The sequence below is a fragment of the Harmonia axyridis genome, chromosome X, assembly GCF_914767665.1.
Source record: "Harmonia axyridis chromosome X, icHarAxyr1.1, whole genome shotgun sequence".
NCBI classification, from domain to species: domain Eukaryota; kingdom Metazoa; phylum Arthropoda; class Insecta; order Coleoptera; family Coccinellidae; genus Harmonia; species Harmonia axyridis.
Genome location: NC_059508.1, coordinates 17,352,938 through 17,371,695, shown reverse-complemented (window position 1 = coordinate 17,371,695; position 18,758 = coordinate 17,352,938). Strand labels below are relative to the sequence as shown.

Sequence of the window (18,758 nt, the reverse complement as noted above, 5' to 3'; positions counted from 1 at the left end):
GAAAATCTTGGGTTGGATGAATTTGAGTTATCCAAGTTTATGATCTTCTCATGAACACCCTGTACATTCCTGGTCTAAACCGCTAACCTAATATAATACAACGTATCGGCAGGATCGAAAATTAAAAAGGTTTTTTCGAAAGAAGCTTTTTCTGTTGGTGAACTTTTTTCTTAAGAATCCCATTAACTCATGAGTTTTTACAAAGATATGGCATAATGCTGAAATTGTTATCAAATAATCTATCTAATGATGCAATAATATACTGGGTGCGCCGTTTGAAATGAGAAAGTAGTAGCCTGTTTCCGGCGGTATAACTGAAAAATATTTTAGGGATAAAGCTCATTGTCTCAAACCCTAGCATTCGAATTTCCAGCAAAAATTATGATTAGCTTTTCATAAACGTCTAATAGGCTATCGCGGTGGATCAGCCTGTATTTCCAGGATGTTCGCTGCATTTATTTTTGAATAATTTGTGAATTTCAATGAAAAAATCGTTATGAACAATTTGAATGTTCTTTTTGCATGATTTGTTGTCGATTCTTATTCTGTGAGCTCGATTTGAGATATCCTACGGAATAGTAGGAATGATGAACAATATTGTAAAAGTTGCAATGCGATCAATTTCGGGAGCAACAGATTCTGTTTGGAATGGAAAACGATCGTTGGTACCGAAAATCAAAGGAAAAGCCGGTTTTTTAATGTTATTCTGTTCTTGCAATGTAGGACACATAGGAGACGGGCCTGCCTTAGTTCACATCAACTTCTTTCTCCGGTCTATCAGCAAAATAGACGATTATAAAATGGTGAGTGCAGAGCGGTATGCCAGTCATGTCAAGTATTGGATGATGGATGATGATCAGAGATGGGATAAAACACGTCCACTGATTGTCTTTCCCTGTGTCGACATAATTTTCAATTTTTTTTTGCCATCTTCGACAATGCAGACCTCGACGAAATTATTCATTTGGATTCAAACGCAACTTTAGAAAAAAAATTTAATCAATCCTCTTGCCTATTGGCCACATACAAAGAACGTCCGGCGTTATTCATACCGCTAGTGTTTGTATAGTATGACATGGCATCTTTTTTGGATTAGTCTATTGGACTGATGAGTTAGAATTGTGGGATAACCAAAAATTTAGAACCAGACAGCACAGAAATGTTTTGAAGAATTTTACAGAATTTTCAGCAACAAATTTCTAAACTATACTGGAAAATCTCTTATTTCTCGACATCCTCATAGATTAGTCTTTCAAAAGCCATAAACATTGGATATGCAAAAAACTCTTGATGACAATAGATTGGGCGAACTAATGATGACATAAATTTGAAGTAAACAAGCATCATTTATGTTTTTTTTTGTCATGCCAATTATATATTTTCTATTCATCTTATGTCTTATAGTTCTTGAGATGCTGTCAGTAAGCATCGAATTTGGAAACCCTGTAAAATTTCTTTCTTTGTACAGTGACAAAATAAACACATCTCGGGATTAGGGAATCCAATCCCGCAAATGCGGGATCCCTCTGAAATTCTGAGGGATTTTCGATGCGGGATCTGCGGGAATCAATATTAAAATTGTATATTAGACAATAAAAGCGCAAACGTCTTTTGAAACGTCCCAAAAAGCAATAAACGTCTCATAAGTTACGGTCGAAGATGCAACACTAGTTACTGCTGAAACTACACTACGATTCATGATCAGCAAATTGGAAAAATCATTATAACTCGACATTGAGTAAAGAAATAGTTAAAGTTTTATTTTCTAAGATAAAAGAGCGCCGTTCATAAATAACAAGTATGATACCGTACTTAGAAATTCCAAGCAAATATCTGGAATTTCTGGGATAACAGTCAATGTCTACAAATGGCGGAGAAGATGCATTTGTACTTCAAATCAACATCACGAAATGAAATTAAGAGTTTGACTGACAGGCTGCAAATAGAGACGTTTTTAGAAGACAGAACACAATTCCAAACCGAATACCATTTCACTTATACTTATGAAGATAAAGTATCTTTATCTAATCTAGCAACGATACGTGAACCATCGCCTTTGAATTTAGAAGAGGAATCGAATCATAGTATTCGTACTGCGTGTGTGCCAGAATCAAAGGCTTCTTCTATGGCTGTACGAGCACGAGTACGAACAACACTTGACCAGTTATTAAAACATGAAATGACCCTTTTTGAATGCAGACGGAATAGGGGTACAAGTACATACTTTGAAGCTGTTTACAATTCCGAAACTCGACTTAATTTCCACCAATCACAAACGCTCAATTTTGAATAAAAAATAGTTTCTAGTTGGAAAAACTATGAGACAGTACTTGTCGGCTGATTTTTCGAGTTTACCCGCGGCAAAACTTGACAGCTGTTCCCACGAAATAAACACATTTATACTATAGTATGTTTTTAATAGCATAAGTCCTTATTATGAGCATGTCTTATAGGTTGAGTACAAAGGGTGTATGCGGGATTGATATCTTGGTGCGAGATTGGATTCCCTACTCGGGATAATAAGTGAATGGTCGGCTAGAGGTAATTCTGCATTGTCGAAGAGACCGTAATGAAAATATCGATCAGAATGAAATATTCTGTTGACACTTGGACCGTACTGTATATATATATATATTATATATATATTTGTCAGCGTGCCCATCCCTGTGGATGATGATAGATGGATGTCTACTCAATTGCGATCAGGGCACCAGCACCGGCGCAAGCATGTTCAAAAGCGCTGAAGCCACCTAAAGACACGCAAATAACAAATACGAAAATAATCAATTTGCATGTTACGAATTCATGCATGCACTTCTCGAGTTTATCGCTACCTGTCGATTTCTCGACTCTAGAAGGGAATCGATTTCTGTTAGATCAAGTAGCTTCAAATAGGCGCAGATAATATCTGCGATTTTTTTTTTTTAGTTCTTGCTCGCTATACGGAAAATTCCATCCGATACACCAATTTTTTTTTTTTTCGTTAGCAAGGAATATTTCTCAGCATACATTCAGCGTTTCTAGTTCTTCATTTCTTTATGTATTGTTCGTCCAACAATGGTGATATTTCATACGACCGCTTTTGAAAGTTTTATTGGGTAACAGGAATTTTGAAAAACTTTTGATTGTTGAATTTACGTTCCTCCTTAGATACATGCTATAATAATTCCAACAAAGAAAACATTTCAATAACAAGTTCCCTTATGTTATGCTACATATGATATAATTATACTAACTGACAAACAAACTGCAACACCCAGAAGGAGCTGTTGAAATTCAAAATTTTTTTGGTAAAATATAGATGGTATAGCAAGGAGTGAATGATTGAAATTCGGAGAAAAAAACGAAGGGTTTAAAATTTTTTTTCAATAAATTTGTTAATAATGTGTTTGTCCACCGTGATTATACACTCCCCAAAATTTTGCTGAAACTAGTTGAGGAAGAAATATTGTTCAAAAAGAATTTGAGGAATGGAAAATTCAACTCAGCTCGTCGAATTTTCCCATTATGCACTTTTCGTAATGTAGGTTTTGAAAATATAAAAACGTGAAGTCTTTTTGTGAAAATGACAGCGTTGTTTTCTAATGAACTATTCAGATATTTTTAACCACCCTAAATAGCTAAATTCTAAATGAACATAATATATTGATACCGTTCTTGAACATTGAAGAAATTTTTGGTAGTATTGAAAAATCTGCAGGAATATTCTGGAAATTGAAGCATACAGAGGTAGTCGCAGAATGCTTTGAAATATGTTATATGTCATCATATGTATATCGTTCATCAAAAAATGAAGTGGTAACATGTTCAGCTCATTTTTTTTTCATGTAGAGAAATTTGTTGATTATTATTTTTTTTCATTTAACATTTCCTTAACCTTCATTTTCAACATTTATTTTCAACGATAAATCTTTGTCTACGGAAAAAAGGTGGTGGAATCTTAATAGTTGTTTGCAATAAGGACTTTCTCCTTCTGGGATGTCTAGAATATAAAAATCGAATAAAAATTTATCCATACGCCATCAAGAATTTTCTTTAGAATATTAAAAGCTTTATGCATGAAATATGGTAATTATATCGCATTGATTATCCAAACTTGAAAATACGAGCATTTTAAAGGATAATAATCAACGATTAAAGAAGAAATAAATCCTACAATGAGAATGAAGAAGAAGTAATATATGATTGTGAACATTTTCACAATTCAATAATTATCTTTATTGATACTAATTGATAATAATGAATAACGGAAAATTCGTGCATTATTAGATTTCTGAATACCTTTATAGTTGATTATGAAAGATTTCCTAAATTGATTAATTTAACATAAATAATGGACTAGTTCAATAGAGTGAATAGAAATAATTCACGTGATTCCTTTATGTTGAGTTACAATATAGCGGTTATCGATTCTGAATGTTGTAATGAAGTATCGTGTATAACCTTCTTCGTTATTTTCGCCAGTCAGTTTGAGGGAAGGATATCAAAGTTCAATATAGAAGTGACAGCCTGATACGATATTGAATTTCAGAAGCATGCAGAAAGTTCTGATATTTTGTGTGCATGAGGCATGCCCTAGAGGTAATACGATAGTGTAATTTTCTGAACCTAAACGTATAAAATTTTCAGGAATATAGTGTTCAACTTACGTTTAGAGAACAATGGCAGGATGAGAGATTAAAATTCAACGATTTTGGTGGACGTTTGAAATACTTGACCTTAACTGAAGCAAACAGGGTATGGATGCCAGATCTTTTTTTCTCAAACGAAAAGGAGGGACATTTTCACAATATTATCATGCCCAATGTTTATATTCGAATTCATCCTCAAGGTTCCGTTTTGTACAGTATAAGGTGAAACTATTATAGATTCTATGGTAAAAGATATTAAATGTCGTTATTTTTCAGAATATCCTTAACGTTGTCATGCCCAATGAACCTCAAATTGTATCCACTGGATCGACAAATTTGCTCACTTAGAATGGCTAGCTGTGAGTGAATATTTAATTAGATAAGTTCAACGACTTCAACAGCAATATTAACAGGTTATTTGACAGTTGATGTTCACAAAAAAATTGATCAGCAAATGGAAATAAACGCTTTCGTATTATACGAATGACGTCATCACTGACGTCATGTTGCGTAAAATTCCATATTTGCGGTCTCTATGTGTTCACTTTTTCGATAGCTCTATTTGTTTTTGAAATATTGATGACGAGTGCAGACATTCTTTTTTTATGTGCTCAATAAACATCATGGAATAATTAAGAGGATTTGAAAAATCTGTCAAATTACCTTTTACGATATCTTTTTGAGTCCTCTAGTGGCTTCACTTTTTTGAAAATCCTATCGATGCATTATCACAACTTTAACAATTCAACTCATTTTGATGAAGTTGATTTGACATTTGTTCGTTTGCAGACGGTTGGACGACAGATGATCTCGTTTTCCTATGGAAAGAAGGGGATCCTGTACAGGTTGTGAAAAATTTACACCTACCACGCTTCACTTTGGAGAAATTTCTCACTGATTACTGTAACAGTAAAACGAATACAGGTATGATATTACTGGTGAATATTTATATTGATTACATAACACTTTGAGTAGATATCGATTGAATTCAACAGTTTTATGATGTGATTAAATAGTAGACAATCGAAGACTTTCCAGAAATTTTTTCAACTTTGGATTTGTTTTCAGGGGAATATAGTTGCTTAAAGGTGGACCTCTTGTTTAAGAGAGAGTTCAGTTATTACCTTATACAAATCTACATACCGTGTTGTATGCTTGTCATTGTCTCATGGGTGTCTTTCTGGTTGGACCAAGGCGCTGTACCAGCAAGAGTTTCATTAGGTGAGTAATAATGAAGATTTTCCTTTCATATGTTTTTCGTATACCATTTTTGTATATGTAATTTTCTGGTGAGAATTGACAGTTTCATATAATTGGTTTCGACTCAGGTTCTGATTAACATTCTGAACTCATAATGTGCCAGTGACTTCAAAGTTTAGGACCAAAATCCGTTAGATTATTCCACAGTTCTGATTTCTAGGAAATTTTATCACTGAATTTTTTACGTATATAAAATAAAGCGAGTTACTCAGTAATCTGAATAATCAAGTTCATCATATCTGATAGCCCCCAAAATCGGAGAATTTTCATTTTCTTGCAAAGAGGGCCGAAAAATATTCCAAGATGAGTTAGAAACGGAATATTCGTAGCGTATCGAATATATGGCTAGAAGACGCAGCAATATTTTCAAATATAGCAAATATTAATCCATCCAAAATAAACATATTTGAATGCATAATTATACAGGGTCCTGCAATAGTGCGTTAGGCTCCCATAGCTGTCAAAACAGACGTTTAAGGAATTTAGTTGAAAAGCATTCCCTTTGTACTTTCCATTCTGCATCTCTGGAAATTATTTTCTGATGAACAGGGTATTCCCAAATAAAATTATTCAACAAATGAGTGATTTTTTAATTTTTCATTGCTCTTCAATACCTGTATCACGATTAAGAATTTGCCTAGTCATCGTTCCCAAATGATTAACCTCTCTTATACAGGGTGTCCGTTATCAATGTCCAAATATGAGGAATTTAAAAATGTTTTTTCTCGAGTTTTTCGAATGTAACACCATGTATTTTTTTTCATGATGATGAACACAGTATAAAACCTTAAATTTTTGTATTAATATACAACATATATATAATATAATAATTTTTATGTATCAATAATTATTTTTCGGTAAAATTCTTAGCATAAAGTGACTGTTTTCGTTGAAGTTAAAACGTAATTCTATGCTTTCATGGCATCCTTTTTTGTCGATCAATTCAGTAATTGTATTATTTCATGCCGCTTTGTATACAAAATTTCGTGAAAAGATTACATGGACACGAATTCAAATAAGCGCGCTTGTACTTTTTTAATTTTTTTAAAGCATGAATCGGGAAGTAAATAGGATTATTGAGAATTCAATTTTTGAGTCTCAAAGTTGTTACTGCAACATTGGACGAAGCAAAGGATTGAATTTCTGATCACTCCCCAATCTAGGAACGTAAAGAGAGATAGTCGATCTCGTTTATTGAATTATAAGTGTGGGCAGTATCCATCCAATGTTTATTGGAACAACCGACATCATCATTCAATTTCAACTGAAATATCGAGGAAGAAAAAAATCACTCTTTAGTTGATGAGTCAACTAATTGGCTGTCGGTCGATGTGTTTACAGTGTAGTTCTATTGAATTAAAAGTGGAAGCGACTGCAATATCAAATTTGGTTTGCCGGCATTTCCGTAACCTGTATTTTGATTTCAAGTTAAATATTTGTAGCGGAAAATATTTTTCTGGTCTTGGTTTCTTATGTCATCTAACAAACAAACATTTACAGTGTGAATTTTGTATAAATCAGAAAACGAATAGGAAATGTATACTTCTGAAGCTTCTGGAATCATACAAGGAGAACATTCTGCATTCAAATTTGTCTTTTCTCGATTACATCAATTTTTTTCGTATCAAAGATTCAGGTAGCAGCCTAATGAAAAAATTGACACCAAACAATTTTTCTGAAATTTTCGTATATTATTACCTCCTGAACAAGATAGTCTATGGGTCCAACTCAATCCTAACAGGCCAATTGAAAAGTCCCCGGTCTACCATAGTAAATGGCTAAATTCGATTTTATTATTCAACATAGTTGCCTTCGAAGGCGATACAGCGATTATAGCGAATTTACAACTTTTCGATACCATTTTTGTAGTACGATTTGTCTTTTGCTCCAAAATAGGCCTCAGTTTCGGCGATTACTTCTTCATTGGCGCAAAATTTCTTTCCAGCAACCATTCTTTTGAGGTCTGAGAACAGGAAAAAGTACCTGGGGGCCAGATCTGGCGAATACGGTGGATGCAGAAGCAATTCGAAGCCCAATTCATGCAATATTGCCATTGTTTTCATTGATTTGTGACACGGCGCATTGTCTTGATGAAACAGCACCTATTTTCCTTCAAATGGAGCCGTTTGTTGTAACGATTCCATCCTTTAAACGATCCAATAACACTATATAATAATCGCTGCTGATGGTCTGGCCTTTTTGGAGGTAATCAATGAGTATTATACCTTGTGCATCCAGGAATACTGCTGCCATAACCTTGCCAGCTGACTGTTGTGTTTTTCCTTGCTTTGGATTCGGTTCATCGTGTGCAGTAAACTTAGCTGACTGTCGATTGAACTACGGAGTGAAATGATGGAGCCATGTTTCTTCCATTGTCACATATCGAGGCGAAAATTCAGGTTTATTGCACTTAAGCAGTTTCAAACACTGCTCAGAATTATTAACACGTTGTTGCTTTTGATCGATTGTGAGCTCGCGCGGCACCTTCACACAGCTTTCTTATGTACAAAAATTCGTGAATGATTTGATGTACACGCTCAGATGATATCTTCACAATGTCTGCTATCTCGATTAACTTCACTTTACGGTCATTCAAAATTATTTTGTGAATTTTTTTCATTTTTTCGTCGGTGATAGCCTATTTTGGGCGTCCACTGCGTTCGTCGTCTTCGGTGCTCATTCCACCACGTTGAAACTTAGCATACCAATTAATGATGGTTGATTTTTCTGGTGCAGACGCCGGAAACTTTTCATCAAGCCAAGATTTTGCTTCAACTTAATTTTTTCCTTCAAAAAGCACTATTATTATTTATCATTCATGTTATTTTTTCAAATAACAAATAAATGGTTGGACTGCTGTCAAATTTTGACACGTATCGTTTGAAGGTTGGTACTAACTAAAAATCAAATGGATTTAATCCTAGCACCGCCATCTGTGCATCAGACCGGGGATTTTTCAAATGGCCTAATATCTTGAGTCGTTCTCGAATCAAAACTAAACGTGGAAAACGTATAAAGTAAATGATAAAATATAAGTTCAATGTGATCCTGAAAACTTAAATTCCTATTACGAAAATCCAGTACTATATCTGCATATTCGTAATTATAGTACATGAAATCATAAAATGTCGGAAAGATCAAAGAAAAATATATTTTAGCTCTAGAAAATCCGCTCTACTGAATAAGCGCATTTGGAAAATCTATGACGATGTGAATAACGAATGTTGAGAAAGTTGATCCCTTACAGAAACCTCATAAAATATTCAAGTTCAAGAGACTTCTTGGAAATGAACTGAAACCCCTGTGTGTCCAACATGTTTGGTTTGTTGTAAAAATTGTCGAATTCGTAGAAATTCATTCAGCGGATTCTATAGGTGTGTAACATTGAAAAGTTTCCATTATGCTGGTTAAGGTTTTAATGAAAAAAATTCTTTTGATGATAGAAAATGCGATGGATTGGATTTTCCCATCAGGAAATTTAATAACAGGTTGCTTTGATATCGTTGGAAATGTCTATGAAATTTTCAATTTACGGTCTGATTGACGGCCGAACTAATTGCGAAAAATTGCGACAAAACTAATGCATTGAACGGACCTGAAAATTGAGTCTATGAATATTGGTAGTTGAAAAATCAGTTGCACACGTTTGGTGGGTAGATCAAATGAAAATTTACGGTTTTTGATGTCCTTTGTCATCGGTGAAATAACACGATAAATCAGAATATTGAAAAATCGTCGAGTAAATCTATGAATTGAGTTATCCGAAAATTTAACTAGCTAGCTTTTACACGACAAAAAATAATCCAGTTTATTTGATGTGATAACCTGAACCAAAAAGTGTCGGAAATATATAATTGGATATCTATCATATTGCCACAATGTTTGTAATTTTCGAATTTTGAGCCGGGAAATTTCAGATTCATATTCGGATTTCGATTCGCGAAGTCGGGTTCATTATTGAGCAAAATCTAATTAGAGGTTTCGTAATATGTAAAGGGTGTTTTTTTTAGAGCTATAGAACTTTAAATTGCAACGATGGATTATTCGATTGACATGAATTTTATTTATCCGCAAGATAATCTTGTGGCATTATATTCTAAATATGATTTCTGGCATATGACCGCCACGGCTGACTCGGATGTAGTCCAATCTGGACGTCCAATTTTCGATGACTTTTTCCAACATTTGTGGCCGTATATCGGCAATAACACGGCGAATCTTGTCTTCCAACTGGTCAAGGGTTTGTGGCTTATCCGCATAGACCAATGACTTTACATAGCCCCACAGAAAGTAGTCTAGCGGTGTAAAATCACAAGATCTTGGAGGCTAATTCATAGGTCCAAAACGTGAAATTAGGCGGTCACCAAACGTGTCTTTCAATAAATCGATTGTGGCACGAGCTGTGTGACATGTTGCGCCGTCTTGTTGGAACCATCATCGTTTATGAAGAAGTACGGACCAATGATTCCACCAGCCCATAAAGCGCACCAAACAGTCAGTTTTTCTGGATGTAACGGTGTTTCGACATACACTTGAGGATTAGCTTCACTCCAAATGCGGCAGTTTTGTTTGTTGACGTAGCCATTCAACCAGAAGTGCGCTTCATCGCTAATGGACGTAGTGCGCGATACGTATTCCGCACAGAACCATTATTTTCGAAATAAAATTGCACTATTTGCAAGCGTTGTTCGGGCGTGAGTCTATTCATGATGAATTGCCAAAACATAATGAGAATAAATCACTTAACAGCTGTTAAATCTGTCGCCATCTTGAATAGTAATGCCAACTCAAAGTTATATACCTCGAAAAAAAAACACCCGTTACGTTCGAAATTTTGTTTTTTTGTGAAACCTAATAGTTGGACAAAGGAACGTAGAAGAAATCGTATTGAAAGCCAGAAAAATCTAACATTCAGGAAGATTATTTCCAAAACAAACAAGAAAGAGACTATTCCACTTCCACATCCGTTGTAGTTCTAGCGGAACTAGAATATTTTTGATGAATTGTCAATTTGAACTGCTAAGCAAACTATCGCGGTAAAAACATGATGTTTCAGATGTGAAATATATAATAAATAATACGAAATTATTTCCTTTTTAATTAACCGATAGAAAAGCAACTTTTCACTGATTAAAACCACTGGAGGAGCCGCCTAAGGAGATTCAGCTTATAATGAGCGAAGTAGACTTGATTGCATTTTGAATATCACAAAATACACTCATAAATGTCTTTTCTTTGGACTTGGAGGCTTTTCATTACTGTTAAAATGCATTTTATGATATAAGACATTTTGCCTGCAATGAAAAATCTAATGTTTTATCAAATTCTTGGGCAAAATATCTTAAGATATAAGCGAACATGAATATTAAATGATAATTTCCCTTTTCTGTTTTCATTGGATTTTGTTTCTCTCATCATTTTTTGTTTTAATTCTTTTCTCTTGTTTTTCTTCCACTTTTTTCCTTTTGTTTTCCATTTTTTTTTGTTTGTTTTTTTTTTCTGGGGAATTGATAGTTATTATCACAATCATTATAATTCTATGTCATTGGTATGACATAATTACAAGCATAGTTATTGACTAGATACAGATATGTATTTTAATTATGAAATAAATTGAAATACAATCATGATTTCTTTCGGCAACATTCTGAAACATATTAAGTATGACCTTCCACATTGAACTTGAAAATTTATAATTTCTTATCTACTACTTATATTATATGTCAGTGGACATTCTGCCTGCAATATGAAATTGAATCTATCTAATTCATAAACTATTGTTTGGCAGGATCTCCCAATACATAAAAAAAAACATAGATATTGAAGGATTGTCCCCTTTTTTTGTATCTTTTTATCTATTTTTTTGAATATTTTTGTTGTTGTTGAGTCGACTGCGCGAATAAAATCCTTCCAACCTGATAATCAGATGGAAAATAATGTTTCTCATTTGGAATGATTCATCGTTCGTGGATTTTTAACATATAAACAGATGTTCGGAAAATGATATAAATTTTTTTGAGCATGTTTTTATTAATTTGGAATATTATTTATGGGTTCTCTTCAAGTCAGTGCTTACATTTTTGGGCGCTTTTTAAGAAAACTTTAATATTTCGTTACAATATCTGTAATCATCAAATTTTGAGCCGGGAATCGTCTTAAACGATAAGGTATGTCCTGCCAGCCATAAAGACGATAATTTCCGAACGTACTTAAGTAGCTTAGCTCTTGAAATTCTCAGGAATGGTTCAGATTTCAAATGCCGCAGGTAGGTTAGCTAATGAGCAACAAACCTACATGAAATTTCGGACCTTAAACATACTCGTAAAGTTTCTGTTCGAGATTTGGCCGGACAGAATTGATATTAACCTCGAAAATCCGGTTCTTACCGAATCGTTTGGAACCATTTAAGGCTCGAAATGTTCGGAAAAAAATTACGTAGGTATTTTTCAGTTCGATATGATTGCAGTTCGAATTTTTTTGTCCAAAAATTTTCGTAAAATTCACCATACCTGACCCTTAGTAAAATTGAAAAAAAAAGTTATTTCATGGGACTATTGTACCACTTCATTGATTAATTCGACTATGTAGATCACGAAAATGCTTGCAGTTTGGCGATTAGTACATTATTTCAGAAATTATAGGTAAAAAACCGGAATTTTCGAACAAGAAATGGATGAATTTCCCGAGGCTGAAACTTCTCCCGGACATGAGCTACGCCCTTGAAACCTCAGTATGTTTCAGATCGTAACTTGAAGTTCGAAAAACGTTTTTATTTGAGAGATCTGTGACGAATAATTCAGGAGATATAACGATTTTTAGAGGCAAATTCAATTTTTTCCCAAATTTCGAGTTCAAATTTCCTCGAAACCGTGAGCTCTACGAAGAATCGGTGAGAGGTACCAGAATTGACGATCTCTGATTAGCCGAAAAGTCCAATAAATATGGACATTGAAAGGCTTTGCTTTCGAGATACCGGGTGTTTCTTGTAGTCCTACTCTTTTGTGATTGATTATATAAGTTTATCGAATATTCATTAATCTTTGCTACAGATTGGGTGAATAAGTACCTTGTATCTCGAAAAAGAGCGTTTGCGGTCCCAAGTTTATAGGACTTTTTCCCTTGAAATTATCTAAGGATTCTCTCATTTTCCCTTGTACTTCCGTTTACAGACATAATATATTAACATTTGTGGGTGGAGAGCTTTTAAAATTACACGAATAGTTGGGGATGTTCATCGCAATGCAATCTGGAAGGGGAGTTCCTGGAACAACAAAACGACCACAATGCCTTATCCAGTCCATTGCGAGGAAATGTTCAAGGGAATCCATACCAATTTGTGATTTGATTATTCCGAGAACGGACCGAGCTGTTCCCTCATGGTTTGCGTCTGTCGATAACGCTAATTTTTCGCCATTTTTTTTTCCTATAACAGTTATTACCACTAGCTCTATTCAAATATCGAATTTTCAATGCATATTTGATGAGGCTGCGAATTGAATTCGGATTCTCAGAAAGGATATTCGAGGTCAGGAGAAACTCATTGGTATTATCATATTGCAAATGGGTTTTGCATATGGTGTATTCCATTATTTCGATTTGCATTCCTGGAGCTTTCATAAACAAGATGCAACTGATCGGGTAATCGAAAAAAATTCGATATTTCCGCGATACCGAGTAATTTCTAGTTATTTCATCTGGATTCCCAGAAATACTGTTAATTGAACTTATGGTTTGTGCCTATCTGAACAATTATTTTATACAGGATGGGTCAATAGCGTTCGATCGGTCGATAAGTCTTGTAAATTTCGGGCTAGGACAATGATTCAAATTCTGACGGAATTGACAGCACTCAGCACATAAGCTTAAATTATTTTTGACTATATCAGGCTGGTCCGAAAGTGGTGAAACACGATTTAAATGGGAATGTCCAATGTTTATAGAGAGTGTTTTTTTTTAGAGCTATAGAATTTTAAATTGCAATAAAACAACGATGGATTATTCGATTGACATGAATTTATCCGCAAGATAATCTTGTGGCATTACATTTTAATTATGATTTCTGGCATATGACCGCCATGGCTGGCTCGGATGTAGTCCAATCTGGACGTCCAATTTTCGATGACTTTTTCCAACATTTGTGGCCGTATATCGGCAATAACACAGCTAATGTTGTCTTCCAAATGGTCAAGGGTTTGTGGCTTATCCGCATAGACCAATGACTTTACATAGCTCCACAGAAAGTAGTCTAGCAGTGTTAAATCACAAGATCTTGGAGACCAATTCACAGGTACAAAACGTGAAATTAGGCGATCACCAAACGTGTCTTTCAATAAATCGATTGTGGCACGAGCTGTGTGACATGTTGCGCCGTCTTGTTGGAACCACAGCTCCTGGACATCATGGTTGTTCAATTCAGGAATGAAAAAATTAATAATCTTGGCTCTATACCGATCACCATTGACTGTAACGTTCTAGCCCAGCAAACACTGGGAGGTAACTGTGAAGTACCATGGAAGTAACTTTGCAACTAAAAGCTCGCATACGATGTATTAAAAACATTGCCTCCCGCTCGCATTTGCAGCGAAATGTCCGCGACATCATGTACGCATTTCAAGTCGTTGTGTTGTCCAAATTGAGACATGAAAAAATATCCCCAAAAAAACATCCATTTGTTGTCACTTTTATGGAAGTTTTTGAGTCAATAAATGTCTTTTTAATAACCACATTGGGTCGTTTCATGCGAGGTCTCTTTGATATCTCTATATTCCATTCCCTTTTTCACCACACATAGAGAACATTATATCAATTTCAATAGGAAGTTCGATTATGATTTCATTAGGATATCATTATTAGACTTCTCAATTCTATTCTTTTTTTCACTACACATAGAGTACACATACTGACTTCCATATAAGATAAAATTTTGAACTTAATAAAACTTTTGGGACAGCGTGACGACTTGGTCGATGGTGGGGTTTAATCAGGCCTCAATCTGCCTACTCCTGATTAGCCTCGGGATAAGTATAACGGGACATGCGCTAACTAGGTCTCAACCTGCCTACTCCTAGTTAGCGGGAAGAATAAACGGAGATAAGCCGAGGAATCCCAGTCTAATAGCAACCTACATCATGTATATGTATATATATGTATGTATATATATGTATGTATGTATATATATGTATGTCGTCGCCATGTCGAATGGTCGAGGAATTTCTTGCTCCCAGGGTTCAAGTAAAATTGATAGACACGAAGATTCAATAAATTGTAAAATTTGTGACAGTGCTTATCATATCAAGTGTGTTAACTTATCACTAGAAGAACGCAACAAAATTCGTGAAAATAGTGCCAAAAAATGGCTATGTGAGGATTGCTGTCGATCCAGTTCAAGTGTTCTGACGGTCTTGGATCGGAATGCAAAATCAGACATAATCCAACTAACAAGGAAAGACCTCGCAATGCTAAAAAAGGATATTGTGAGTGAAATTTCTACATTATTCCTAGATGAAATCAATAATCTCAAAAAATTGATAATAACACAGAATAAACAAATGAATAATCTCTCCGAACAATTATCTTCTTTAAAGAAACATGATAAAAACATTATCACAACTCCACGTGTTGAGAATGGTGCGGACAATATGATACATCGGATCTCCCACGGCGAGTCATCTTTGTCGATCGCCCAGGTTCCTAGCATCTGTCTTTCCGATGATAAAACAATAAGGAAATCTGATGAAGAGTCGATCATGAGTGTTGTTCCGACCATTGATAAGTCTTCGGAATGGAATACTGTAACCAAGGGAAAGAAACAAAGGAAATTGGATGCCCCAACAATAAATCAATCCAACCAAAATAAAACACCCTTAAAATACTTACCCCCTTCTAAGAAGAAACTGAATCCCATCATCGGTACACAAGAAAATAGTAGCTTACATGTTGTTCCAAAAAAGCTTGTTTCTCACCTACATGTGACCAGATTAAGTCCGGAGACTACAATAACAGATCTGCAAGATTTCTTAAGCCAGCATTCTACTGATGTAACCATTGAAAAACTCAACTCTAAAAAACCTGAAGTATATTCGTCGTTCAAAATAACATTACCTTCAGGCCAGCTAGACAAAGTTATGAACCCGACATTTTGGCCTTCTGGAGTGGCAGTGAACAGGTTTTTTATGAAAAGTCGGTTTACGAATGCCAAAAGCTAATAAACAGTACCACCATCAAAACAAAGGAAATAAACTCACCTGGAAAGTTAACAATCATTCAACTCAATGTTCAATGTATCTCTAACAAGATAAATCACCTAGAAGTCTTTACGGAACAACAAAATCCCGATATATTGAGTGTTGTGGAACACTGGAGTACTCCTTTGCAGATACCTTCGATTTCGCTGAGAGGATACACTATGGCAGCATATTATTGTCGACCAACGAGGCAACATGGAGGAACAGCTATTTATGTTCGATCTTGCTACACTTTCGAAGAGATCGAACATGTGAAGAAGTTCACTATTGAACTACAATGCGAATTTTGTGCCATTACCCTGGAAAATGTATCTTCGAACATTTCTATTGTAAGTGTCTACAGGCCTCCCGGGGGAAATCTTGAATTATTCTTCAATACGCTTTCATATGTGCTTGATTTTTGTCTCACTGGTTCAAAAACTATTTTTATTTGCGGAGACTTTAATATAAATTATTTTGACTCGCATAACTACCTTAATTATTTTATTTTAAGTTTCAATCTCAATGTTACTTCTGAGGAGGCAACGAGAGTCTTTGTCAACAGAAATGGATCAATAAGCTCCACAAAGATCGATTACATCCTTACAAATGCAAACCAAAAACTTGTAAAAACTACTGTTCACGACTGTGAAATAGCCGACCATAGGGCAATAAAATTGCAATATTTTCATGATTCCAACACTTTGCCAACTAAACCGGTGACTCGGACATATCGCCTCCTCTCCGAGGAGAATTTGCGCTGTCTTCATTTGAGGACTGAACGCACTTTCTTTAATAGCGTATTTGAACACACCGATCTAAATAGTGCTTTCAATGAATTTCTCTCCATCCTAACAAGTTTAATTGATTCTTCTTGCCCGATCAGGCGATCCAGATTCGGAAATTCCGTACGACATCAATGGATTACATCGGAAATAAGGCAAGCAGGCAGTGATCTAAAGAATCTCCACTGGCTGCTTCGCAATTCGAATTCTCCGAATGTCAAAGCTCTGTATTCGTCAGCGAGAAAAGAATACACGCTTTTGTTGAAAGCAACTAAGAATACCTACTATAAAAATCTGCTACTGTCTTCTTCTAATAAGAATAAGACTGTATGGAAAATAGTTAAAGACGAAATGTGTCTAAATTCTCAAAATGAAAAAATTGCCCTCAAAATAGATGGTAACGTTGTTTCTGACTGCGGTGAGGTAGCTGAAGCGTTTGCCAGATATTTTTCTACCATTGGCAAAAGAAGTGTATATGAGCACTATGGTGCATACAATTTTACCTCCTGTACAACCGAAAGGTTGGCCGACATTAACTTTTTCTTCTTCCCGGTCATGCCTGAAGAGGTCTTAAGAGTAATAAAGAGCCTTAAAAACAGAAAAAGCAGTGGATATGACATGGTTTCGCTAAGGATTTTAGAAGTCGTGGCTGAACAGATTTCTAACCCTATGGCCTACTTGGTCAATCTCTCGGTCACCTCCGGCGAGTTTCCGTCGGTGCTCAAAACTGCAAAGATCATCCCTGTGCATAAGAAAAAATCTAGAGAGGACATTTCTAATTACCGTCCGATATCATTGTTGAGTACCTTGTCAAAGATTATCGAGAGATTAGTTTTTGACAGAATTATGAATTTCCTTGACAAATTTTCTATTATAACGAACTGCCAACAAGGGTTTAGAGTTGGCAGGTCTACTGGAACAGCGGCATGCGATTTTGTGAAGTTCGTATACGACTCTCTGGATAATGGCGTTTCGGTGGCGGGAATGTTTTTTGATGAATCTCGTGCATTCGATACCTTAAACATAGAATTCATCTTGGACAAGCTGTATAGTCTCGGATTCAGAGGGATTTTCCTTGAATGGGTTCGAAGTTACTTGACAGATCGTAGGATGTTTGTTCATATAGGAGAAATAAATTCCGATAAATACCCTGTTGAAATGGGTGTACCTCAGGGATCTATTCTGGGTCCTTTGATATTCATATTATTCGTAAATGATATCCAAAGTTACTTGAAAGAAAAATTCGAAAACTTAATCTCGAGTATTCGGATCCTGCAGTTTGCAGATGATACATCGTTTCTCATTGCCGCCCCTGGCCTTGCGGAATTGCGTGTGAGATGCGGGATGCTCGTCCAATATTTCTCGGAATGGTGCAAAAAAAATTTGCTCATTCTCAACATTGAAAAAACGGGACTACTTTATTTTCAGAGTCGGAACTACGGTAACGAACTCACTTTGAGACTCCCTTATGGAGACTTGAAGTCCTCTGACTGTGTACAATTTTTGGGATTGCGAATTGATAACACTCTCAACTGGCGAACTCACTGCGCTTATGTCTGCACTAGATTGAGTAGTGCATTTTTTGCATTGAAGCGACTTAAAAATATTTTGCCTTTGGAATCACTGATAGGAGTATATTATTCACTAGCCTACTCCCATATGAATTATAACACCATTCTATGGGGAGAATCTCCTAGTAAGAGTGAGGTTTTTGTTTCTCAGAAGAGAATCATTAGGTTGATGTTCGGCCTAAAACCCCGGGAGTCTTGTAGACCATCATTTATCAAGAATCGAATACTTTGTTTTCCTTGTATTTATATATTTAATTCCTTGCTGTTCATTCGTAAGAATATACATAG

General features: G+C 35.4%; 1 protein-coding gene across 11 annotated transcripts in view; it reads left to right on the top strand.

Annotated features, from left to right (window-relative positions):
* The window catches only part of LOC123686286 (glutamate-gated chloride channel), a 50,662-nt gene that overhangs the window by 19,618 nt on the left and 12,286 nt on the right, over positions 1 to 18,758 (top strand). For 5 of the 11 annotated variants that reach the window (XR_006748427.1, XR_006748425.1, XR_006748426.1 and 2 more), the window contains exons 3-7: positions 724 to 803; positions 4,630 to 4,853; positions 4,908 to 4,990; positions 5,421 to 5,555; positions 5,700 to 5,852. Coding sequence is in view for 8 of the 11 variants with exons in the window: in XM_045626330.1 (XP_045482286.1) it covers positions 724 to 803; positions 4,630 to 4,853; positions 4,908 to 4,990; positions 5,421 to 5,555; positions 5,700 to 5,852 (675 nt within the window). In the remaining 3 variants the exon portion in view is untranslated. Of the gene's footprint in view, positions 1 to 723; positions 804 to 4,445; positions 4,582 to 4,629; positions 4,854 to 4,907; positions 4,991 to 5,420; positions 5,556 to 5,699; positions 5,853 to 18,758 lie in introns of those variants that run through there. The other 6 variants (XM_045626332.1, XM_045626334.1, XM_045626336.1 and 3 more) reach the window with 2 other exon arrangements.